Source organism: Aythya ferina (genome assembly GCF_964211825.1).
Source record: "Aythya ferina genome assembly, chromosome: 5".
NCBI lineage: Eukaryota > Metazoa > Chordata > Aves > Anseriformes > Anatidae > Aythya > Aythya ferina.
In genome coordinates, this window is record NC_140301.1 from 38,561,152 (window position 1) to 38,571,629 (window position 10,478).

Here is a 10,478-nt window from a genome sequence, read left to right on the forward strand (position 1 = left end):
GCAGCACGACCTGGTGCCGTGGGCTTTGCTCTGTCCCTGAGCCCAGAGGTGGGCCCTGCTCGGTGCCCAACCCAGTGCTGCCTCTGCTCCACCTGCACCAACACCACAGCGGGAGACACTGAGCTGCGGCCCTGGGGATGCGAAACCACGCCACAGTAACCCTGCCAAATGTGTCCATGGGCTGGGCTGTGCTCCTTCTCTTCCCACAGAGAATGGTCCCACACATTCGCAGTTGGGAAAGGAATTTCTCACCCTCCTTTCCCTGCCCGCTGCGGCCAGCTGCCCCTTGGAAATGCCGGAGACAAGCATCCGAGGCCCATCCCTTGCTTTGTTACAGGTCCCCGAAAGCATGTCAGCTATTCTTCTCACCTCGCATGGGGGCTTGGTCATAGGGACCACAGCCCTGCCTCGCCAGGCCCCACACAGACCCACAGTCTGCATCCCCCTGCCACAGTGGCCTCACAGGCTTGTCCTGCAGGGGCTTGCCCTGGCAGGGCCACCACAGGTTTCTGAATTGCCAGGAGAAAGTCCTCCCCCTGCCATCACGACCTTTGCACCTTGGGTGGAGGACCACAGAAAAAGGATTTAGATGGGCCCACCAGAAATCATCTACATGGGGACCTGAGCAAATCATGCCTCACCAACGGGTCTCGCTCTCTGCTGATCTTAAAGCGCTGCGGTGACGGAGGTGCCACCGTATCCCTCAGCTTTACTGGTCTTACAGGGAGACATATTTTCCTAGCAGCCAACCGAAGTCTTTCCTGCTTTATTTTAAGCCTACTGTATCTTATCTGCAATGGTCATGGAGAGCATATTATTTCCTTATTTGCTCCCACTTCTCACGTATTTGCAGAATTTTATCACTGCTCTCCTTATTTCCCCACTCCCTATCCCCCCTACCCCATCTTCTCATCTCTAGACTAAACAAATGCAAGTCTGTCAGGCTTTCCCTAGAAGCTGTGCCTCTGGACCTCAGATCGTTCTCATTGCCCAGCAGCGGACTTCCTCCAGGTAAGTTACAGCTTTCTTGAAGTGCTGAGCTCCAAACCAAAGCCACAGGGTCTCGTTTGGAGCTTTCTTAATGCTATGTGAAAAGATTTCTTCCCAATACCTACAGACACCAGCCTGTTCAGGCAGCTTTTATTCTCTTCCATCACAATTTAAATTTATCCTCATTTGAAAGGTCTCTTTTTTCTTTCTGTTGCATCATTTGTTCAAGAACATTTTCAACTCTACGTTTGTCTTGTAAGGGTTTTAAAGCCCTGGTGGTGTTGTATGTTGTTTTAAACTTTTATCAATCATACTATCGTCTGTACTGAAAAGTACTGGCTTCATTAAAGCTCTGTTAGGCCTTCCCTTATTTACTAACAAAAATATCCTATAAAGCAGTGCCCTAGGTCTTAATATTAAGACCAGATACTCTACCAAAGACAGGAATTAGGATACAAACCGTGCTTGATTTAGAAGATACAGGTGTGCTGGTTGTTACTTCTTACCCTAATTCTTCTAGGGTAAACTGCATCAGGCCTTGTCATGCTGGAAACATCCAACTACTTTTAACTTGCTGCCACTGTTTTGTTTTTGTTTGGTTTTTAACTTCTATTCTTATAGCACTGGTAGTGAAGTAGCTTTGGGATGATGTTTCAAAGCAGTTTCAGTAGCAACCTAAACTAGGGGATTTCACACGCTTTGATTTGTGGCTTGACTTTCCCTTAGAAGTTTCACAAAGACAAACGATTAAAACACACCAGCGAGGGACAAATGGGTCATAACATAGGTCCACCTAAACCAGCGGATGCTTACAGTAGTCAACAGTTGGTAACTAGAAAGAATGAGTAAAGAGAAGAGAAGGGCAAGCATATTGCTACTTCCCTGAAATGCTTTCCTTGTTGCAAGCAGCTGGTGGCCAAAAGATGTCTTGAGTCAAATGCAGTGGTCATTTTTGCTTAATAGACCTTGGTTGTTTTTTAATTTCATGAATTTGTCCACCCTTGTTCTGAATCCCCATAAACTTTTAATGGCACCCTATCACCAGCTGTTAGAAATTCAGAGACCAACTCCCATCTCCCTTTGGTTGGGACCCCACATCTTTTTCTTTGATTTGTAAGGCTATGCCTTACTCATCTCCATGTGCCTCATAACTGTGTAGCCATTTAGCATTCACCTCTGACCTCTTATCACTGAAAAATTCACTGTTTACTTCTGATATCTGTTTTTGTGTGTGTGTTTTTTAACAAAACAATTTTGTTTTATTGAATTCTCATGACTTTCCCTCTTAGCTCACATCATTTTAGATTCTTGAGGAGCCTCTGGGCACGGGAATATGAACTCGCTTTTCTTCCTCATCTTACAGAGTCATCCCTCCCCCAGATAGTTGAGGGACTGCAAACTGTGTCCAGATCTCCTGACAATTCCAAGTAAAGCAAAGGTCTAGGGCGTCTCATTAGCATCTGCATAGCCACACCAGATGTTAGTTTTAGGTGAACAAGCAGGATGCTTTGCTGAGACCACGCAGAGTTTCAGCCACGTGCAGTAAAGCAAGACTCAGATCACCTTCACCAAGTGAACAGCAGGAGTACTGTAAGGCATTACAGCTGCTGTGCTCCCTTACAAAGTTAGTGTATCCTGATTCACTGTGCCTCAGGCTAAGCACTAGCTCGTAGCCTGCTGTTTGCGCACATGCTTTCCTTCACCCGTGGTTTAATCCCATACATTGTGTTGAGAACAGCAGCCAAGGCATGGCTACGCATCCTGCGGGGATGGCAGTTGCCAGCCGGAGGGGCAGGGAGCCAGCTGGTGCAGCACCAGCATAACCCTGGGTTGTTGGTTTTGCTGGAGGAGCCCTCAGCCAGCCTCTGAGCAAACCCCGAGCCCGTGAGCCCCATGCCTGCGAGCTGCTGGCTGAGGCCAAAGTGTGTCCTATTAGAGTAGCAGCAGGACATCCAAAGCAAACCCTGCTTGTGATGAAAGGAAGGCAATTAAAATTCCACTTCAGCTGCCTTCCTGTCCCACTTCCTAACCTTCCAGCAGCAGGTGATTAGTGCAGCCTGCCTTCTGCTGCCCTGCCTCAGCTGCGCCAAGGGGCCCTGCAGCACGGGAACGCTGCTGCCACAGCGTGGCCGGCCGACCAAGCACCGCAAGGACAGCGGGATTCAGGTAGGCTTGTCTCAAGTTATTTGAGTGTGCTTGTCTTCTCAGTTTTAAATAATTTTGCTCTTAACAAAGCTCTCGTCTTGTCTGTGAGCAGGCTAGTGGGCCTGGCTGTTTATTTTCCCACAATTCTGCTCAGGAATTACCAAACACAGCACATAGGCATGCTGTGCAGTGACATTGGGGTGTGCACACCCCATGTCTGATCCTGAAGCCCAAAAACATGCATACAGTATCCTGTGCACAGGAACCCCAGGAAAATATCTCCACCCCTTTCCCAGCCAGCCAGCACTTCAAGGAAGATAGCCCTGCAGGACACATCCAGGAAAACATGGCTTAGGGAAGCCCTCCTGTAAGTACAGGTGCTCATGCTTTGTACAACTTCCTTTTCTGACATATAGTCAGATATTTTCTGTCATATACTGTTTCGTACCACTTTCTTGATGTTCATTAGCACTGTACCACAAATAATCACGCCAGAATAGTGGGAGGGAAAAGGCTAGAAATGCTCTCCATGTGCTAAAAGGCAACTCAAACTGTAAGTGTCTGTTTACAAAAACAGATATATTTTTCCTGCCTTCTGTTTTCCACATTCCTCCTGCTATTTTTTTTCCTGTCTTCTACAGATGAGGATGGATACGTGTTAATGATTTAAAAGAAAAAAAAATCAAAAAAGCACAGTAATTCTCATGCAGCAACATTACTTCAAGTTTGCTGGTGCTGCTCTGCAGATCACCACTAGCAAAAACCATAATAAGCAAGAGAAGCTGATGCCTAAAATGTAAGATCTAGCACTTCGGTCACCCTACAGGTTAGGCAGATTGACACTTCCAAGTGGAACTCACCTCTTCCCTCCCTCTCTTCCCCCAAATAACCAGTTTATGTGCTTTAGAAGATACCTCAGGGAACAGGCTGTACTAGCAGAAGAGAACAAGCTAATGGCTCTTCCTCACCCACAGAGGCAGCAGCTGAAGTGGGGTCAGCCAGAAGTACTGCACCTTGTTTATCTTAGAGGAATAAATCCCACCCCCATTGAGTCTAGTTTGTTTTGGCCTGGAGCTCTTAGAGGTAGCTGACCCTTGCTAGAACCATCTTGTAGGTGAGAGTTTGCCCAACAGTGGTTTGCTGATTTCCTTGGACACTGAGTGACAAAATAATCGTCGTTCTTGGGGAGCAGGCTAGTACGAGTGTGTGAAAGGATTGTGTTAGAGAGCAATATGCAAGGGAGGAGAGGGATAGCTTTAACATGATCTTAAATCTCTTCAAAAATGGGAAGGGTTCAAAACATTTACTAGCAGATCAAAAGCAGAGAGAAAGCAAGCAGCTGCTCAAACTAAAAACTGCATCAGGCTCATGCTCTCCACTCACCCAGAAGTGAGGAGTAAATCACATTGGGATCAACACTCCTCACTGATCAGTGTTTTTCCAGACAGATCCCTCCCTCAGCCTGGCCACCAAACCTTTGAACTTAAGCCGATCTGAACACGCAAGTACCGTGGTGTTTTTTTAAGTTAGGTTTATTTAGCAATAGAAGTATGTACATGTAAGAGAATCCCCTGCAGCACGAGACATGCACAAAGCAGTGAGGGACTGAAAGTGGTGCTGCTCAATGGCCTTCCTCATCACCTGTCATCCCACTCTACCCAGCAGCAGGGCCAAGATTAGAAAGGGAGAGGTGAGAAATGTATCAGTCCACGTGGCAGAGTCTTCAGGGAGAGCCTTTCCAACAACCATTATTAAAACAAGCGGGCGCCATAGCCAAATGTCTGTTTAATGCCCTCGAAGTAGTAGCGCTGCCAGCCTTGCTTTGTTCTTTCCTCCTCGCTGGCAGGAATGCCCTTGCCTTCCAAGCACACCTCCGTCTCACCACCTTTGTCAGTGAAGTTCAAGGTAATTGTTGCGAAGTGCCCTAGAAGGAAGCAAAATAAATCTGTCATCAGCAGGCAGTACGCGCAGTACGTTCTCCTCCTCCTCCTCTCACACAGCACCGCTTAAAAAGACTCCCCAGGCTCCTCCCCAGTAGGATCTATTTATGACAGCTGCAGGCCTTCCTAAGAGAGGGAGGAGAAAGCTCTTTTCACAGGGCTCAAAGCAGTTACAGCTTGCTTGGCTGTGGCTGAAGCTGCTGCTTCCTTGTTCCTGATCCCCGACTGCTGCTAACCAGTGGATCACGACTGACCCCACTGTGCAGGATATGAACCGGGGCTAAGGCACCCTGGTTGCTAGCCGGAGTGCTGTGTGAGAAGTGGGGCTGGAATCCTTCAAACACAGGCTCAAGTTGTAATGCCAGAGTCCCTTTTGGACTACTTACCAGCTGGCCAAGATTTAAATCTCCATTTCATAACAAGTTGCTTCTCAGGGACCTGGGAAAGAGAGACAGAGAGCGACATTGAGGAATAGTAGTTTTTGCAAATCCTGCAGTCCAACTGAAAACAACTATAACTGTGTTTGATCTTAAGAAGTCCCTCAAGAACACCACAAGCTGATTTTAAGTGGTATTTTATTTCCACCCCTCCTCTAGGAAGGCAGACCAGGCTAAACCTGAAGCAGGCATGGGCAAGAACACAGGAAAAAGTAATTTTGGAAGCCTTACAGATTCAGACTCCAATAGTAGCCCACAGAATATGAGTGCAAGTTCTGAACGCTGTTCACCACGTTCAGGTGCTACCTATCACTGGAAGAAAGTCACTGAGACTGCAATTTCTGATTCAGACACTGAGACAGATTCCCTGTCCACAAGACTTCTTTGGCACAAGGGCTAAAGAGGAAAAGGGCCAGTTGCTATCTTTAATACCTCTCCCACCCTCAATAACTAATTAAAATCACACAAAGACAGGGCAGATGCAGGACTAGATGCTAGATTTTCTCCCCAGGCTACAGTCCCATGCATTTACTTCTACTCTAGGGAACCCTTCAACAGCAATTATAGATAACCACCAGGCACCAGCTAGGGATTCCTGATTAGTGCATTATAACTCAATTACAGTATTACAAAACTGCTGCTTCAAAAACAAAAAGGCTGCCCCAAAGCAAGATGCACCTGCACAAGTTGGTACTTACTAGGTCAACAAACTCTCCTGTGACGCTGCCATCCAGCAACTGGAACTTGCCTCCTTTATCAGCCTCCAGAGCTGCTTGTGCGTGGGTGAAAGCTTGAACCATCTGAAAAGAATTCAGGAGACCAGGATTACTTGCCATTATCCACCGGCAAAATTATTTCCCAATAGCTCCCACCTAGCTACAAAACTTCTGGAAGAGGAGGTGAGTCAACAGAACGAGGTCTTCAACAAGAAAAGACAAAACCCCTGGCCTGGCCAGAAAAGCACAGCTATAGCCACTACAGCAGCATCTTGCTTACCAAGGGAAAAGAACCCCCAGCTTTCAGTATGTGCTCTGTGCACTTGTTCTCTAAACCATGCTTTGATTTACCCTGATGAATTCCCTAATGAAACCTGGTCCAATGAAAATATGATATTTATTTTATTGAAGGAGGAACCAAAAGCTAAGACCATGTTTAACTAATGATACAATGCTGCTGTCTGTACTTACACTATGTAAAAGTATGCAGGGAGAGGATCTATCCCCTAATAAGGCTAACGGCACCTAAACTTAAAAGGAAACAACAAAATCCAAAAGCATGCAACTGTAAATCCCAAGAGATGTGATCACATGCAGTAAGGGACACACCTACAGCCAGGTGCTGACAGCAGCCTGGAGCTGGCTGGCATTAACAGTCTCTTGTCAGCTGCATGAAAAATGCATGCACGAGCTTCAAGCAACTGTTGTGCAGACCAGCTTTCTTGTTCCATTCTCACGGATTGTGAGTGTCCTACAGAATGCCTTAAAAAGCTTCTTATAACTAACCTCCTGTGTGCAACAACAGAACGAGCCTGGAATTACCTCTTGAGTAACGAATACCCGGTAGAGCTCCTCAGGAGATGTTAAGAACGTGTCCTTCAAGCTGATTTTACATGTAGGGATCTTGACTCCTATGGATTTGGACTGCGACGTGGCAGAACTGCTGCTGGCAGCCTTCTAACAAAACAACAAACAACTGAAAAAACACACGTACTTTTTCTCAATCATCTCAGTAAATAGTCACGTATCCAAGGAAAAAACAAAGGCCTTAGGGAAACATGCAACATCATGTTTGAGTATAAAAAGTGGGTTTATTGGTCTGCTTGAATTAATTTCTGCTACAAATGGAAACAGGCCTGAACCACAGGTTGACAGTTACTGCACACATATCCTACAACATTGTTCCTGTAAGCCCCAAAATCTAATACACTTCTTCAGAGACCCAAAAGCACGTTTGCAGTTTTATTTACCTTGCGGTCTTCTGCTTTAGGTGCCACCTGAGGTGTTGTTTCCATGTGTTCACCATTCACTGTGGGCAGTATCATGCCCTGGGTGAATTCTGGAAAGACAGCAATGTGCCCGTGAAACCAATAATAGATCAAACAGACCTTTCATCTCTCATTTGAAACATACAACAAAAAGGGTCTTCCTGGTTTCTCCCCTGCTCTTGCTGGCAGCCCCATCTTGAAACCAGTTAAACAAACAAAAAAAGGTAAACAGGTCTCATTTTGCACTCACTACTCACCGCTGAAGGACATAAGAAAACCTGTCTACAGCAAGAGTTAGGAACTTTCTTCCTATTCCTAGCCTCAGCATATGCCATCGTACACATCACTTTTCTACCAACATCTGCCTTGCTCTCATGTTGATTCTTTCCCCTCTCACTCCCCAGTACAAATAGCAATTGGGTTTCAGATACTTTTACCTTGATGATCTGAACAAATCAAACTTTAAGTTGCTTTTCAGACTGGTTCCCCATTTCTCAGATGACTGTAGTACAGAATGAAGTTATTTCTAGTTACTTCTAACTCCATCTTCAATTTATCCTTTTTGGGCAACACACAGAAACCCGGAGGAGGTCTCTCTGGTGCCCTGCCCAAATACTTTTGTAACTCCACCAGAAGTTTCAGCTCATTTCGTCATCACGTTTGCTTTTCCTACGGCTCTGTCACTTCTGCCTTTACCTCTCATAGGATGGTTTGATCTTGCCTTCCCTTTTGTCTGTTCCAACCGGCAAAACTCCATCATGTAACAGAACTTTATTAAAAATTCTATAATCCCAAATGCTGAAATACTTATTTCCCACCAGCTACTCTTTATTTCAGCCCACCAGATCATACGGTTCTTTCCGAACATCATTCTCATCTTCCTCTGGGTGACGGCACCTCCCAGTTTGAACAGTGAAATTTAAAAACTCAAGGGTACAGAAACTTGATCCAGCAACCTGTGGTGGCTTATACTGAAAGAAACTTGAATGTTGAGTGTGTGTGGCGTAATGTAATAAAACAGATACAAAAAGTGACATTAGGATTTTCAGCCTGGATTAGAGAGCAGAGCTGAACTCTACCAAAGAGCATTGCTGGAATCAGAGATTTGTTTTTCTCTAAAAGTGTTTTGTTCCAGATGCTGAGACTGCTCACTGAGTGACACCAGCAAAACCTGCAGAGTACCTTTAAGTTACCAGCTATTCTCAAATCCAAATAGCCCCAGGCTCCTTTTCAGTGCGCTGCTTTTCTCTTTTGCCACACTAGTAGAGAAAAACACACCTTTGAATGGAGTGAGCTCACTAACGGCCAGCTCGTGCCACACGCAGTGGCTGACACTCAGCATCACCATGGCAGCAAACACACATTACCAGGTTCGTTTTCCCTATAGCTGACCTTCAGCAGGAGAAGGACAGTCCCAGTTTTAAAAAACACCCATCAGAAAATGCTCTTTATTAATGGATTCCCATCAAAGTCAACCTGGACTGCACTACAGTGTCTACAGATAGAAGTGCTTTGTGCCAAACACTAACCATTTTCTAAAGAGATAAGAAGGTAATGGTTGTTTCCTGAAAGCCTTCCTGAGGAGGGGAATAATCCCTCTCCTCTGCCCCCAACCCTTATTGAGTACTACCCCTAAGGGTCCCATAACCCCTCTCCTTCTCATGTACCTGTTTTGAGAGTGCTGATGTAAGTTTTTATTGCATCTCTGATCTTCTCTGCACCCTCTTGCTTCATCAGGGTCTTCAAGTTAGTGTCAGGCTCATCTTTAGCAAGGCTGACAAGGATCTAAACAAGAAGGACAAACGCTAGTTAACAAATCTGTGCTTGCACCATCCTTCTGTTACTCGATCCAACATCACAGCCGGACTTCAGCTAAGTTTTCACAAGCTGCACTGCAGTTTTACAAAGTCTTCTATTTCATCTACTGTTGGCCTACAGCAACATACACACCTACCTAAAACCCTCTGCGTGCTACAGACAGATCCCACGTACATGAAAGGCAAAAATTAATTTGATAAAAGATGCAACAGGAAGTTAGAGGTCTCAAACGCAGGAAATTTCTACGCAAAGGAAACATGCCCTGAGGGCTCTCCCTAGAACAGCCGCACACCCAGCAGTGCCAGCCTGTAGCCGCGCTCACCTCAACTTCATCAACGTCGTTCTCATCCGAGAGGTTGGGAATCTCCACATAGCCTTTGTACTTCACTCCTGTCTTTGAGGTGCCTGCAACGACAGCGATTTTGCTTGGACCACCGTCCCTTACTGTGGCTGTGCTGCGAGCAACGTGACGTCGCTCCCCATTAGTGCAGTTCCCAACGCGCTGGGCCCCCCTAACCTCCCCCTTACACCCAGCCTCGAAGCCGGGGCCGCCGCCACTCACCGGTCCACGCCAGCTTGATGGCCCACTCGTAGAAGAAGATGAGCTTCCCCTTGCGGTTGTTGATGGAGGCCTCCCCGTCCAGCTTGCTCACCTCGGTCACCTCGCAGGCCCCCTCCTCGCCCTCCACCCGCACGGGCAGCAGCAGGGCCTTCAGCCGCTCGCTGGACCAGTTGGAGGCATCCCGCTCCGTCCTGCGGGGAAGCGCCGCGCCGGGCGGTCCGTCACGGGCCCTCGGGGACTGGGGGGGGGCAGAACCGGGCCCTCCCCGGCCCCCCCCATCCCCGGGGGCGCCTCCCTTGGCCCGGCCGGGCCCCGCAGCTCACCAGTGCCAGTTGTTGACGTTGGTGGCGTCCGCCCGCTGCTCCACGATCCACCGCGGGTCGCCCTCGCCCCACTTGGCCATCGGGACCTCCTCCTCCTCCTCCTGCTGCTGCTGCTGCTGCCTCCCGTGGAAGCTGCTAGAACCGCCAGCCTCCCGCCTTCCTTCCGCCGCCGGCCCCGCTCCCTTCCGCCGCCCCGGCTGCGGGGTTCCGCCGCGACTTTTCGTTCCGCCCGGCTCCCCTCAGGAGGCGCCCGCGCGGGGCACGCCGGGACTCGTAGTT

The 10,478-nt window shown here is 47.7% G+C and overlaps 1 protein-coding gene across 4 annotated transcripts; it reads right to left on the reverse strand.

Moving 5' to 3' along the window:
- Nucleotides 1–4,649: 4,649 nt before the first annotated feature.
- On the reverse strand, nucleotides 4,650–10,406 carry AHSA1 (activator of HSP90 ATPase activity 1). Of its 4 annotated transcripts, none has more exons than XM_084520840.1 (9): nucleotides 10,200–10,406; nucleotides 9,877–10,067; nucleotides 9,637–9,719; nucleotides 9,164–9,281; nucleotides 7,479–7,567; nucleotides 7,051–7,182; nucleotides 6,211–6,312; nucleotides 5,462–5,513; nucleotides 4,650–5,059 (listed from the first exon to the last, which is right to left on the reverse strand). In XM_084520840.1, exons 1-9 carry the CDS (start codon nucleotides 10,277–10,279, stop codon nucleotides 4,887–4,889), a joined length of 1,020 nt encoding a protein of 339 aa, XP_084376966.1. In that variant the 5' UTR covers nucleotides 10,280–10,406; the 3' UTR covers nucleotides 4,650–4,886. The 4 variants fall into 4 exon arrangements, with proteins under 4 accessions (XP_084376966.1, XP_084376969.1, XP_084376968.1 ...); XM_084520843.1 differs by having other exon boundaries at nucleotides 7,051–7,185; XM_084520842.1 differs by lacking the exon at nucleotides 5,462–5,513 and having other exon boundaries at nucleotides 4,650–5,080; nucleotides 6,191–6,312.
- Nucleotides 10,407–10,478: the final 72 nt, after the last annotated feature.

Coding starts and splice junctions, on each gene's coding strand:
- AHSA1 (XM_084520843.1), bottom strand. CDS start 10,279: ATGGCCAAGTGGGGCGAGGGCGACCCGCGGTGGATCGTGGAGCAGCGG. Junction 9,720..9,876: donor CATCAAGCTGGCGTGGACCG/GTGAGTGGCGGC, acceptor CTGTCGTTGCAG/GCACCTCAAAGACAGGAGTG. Junction 9,282..9,636: donor ACGACGTTGATGAAGTTGAG/GTGAGCGCGGCT, acceptor CTTCTTGTTTAG/ATCCTTGTCAGCCTTGCTAA.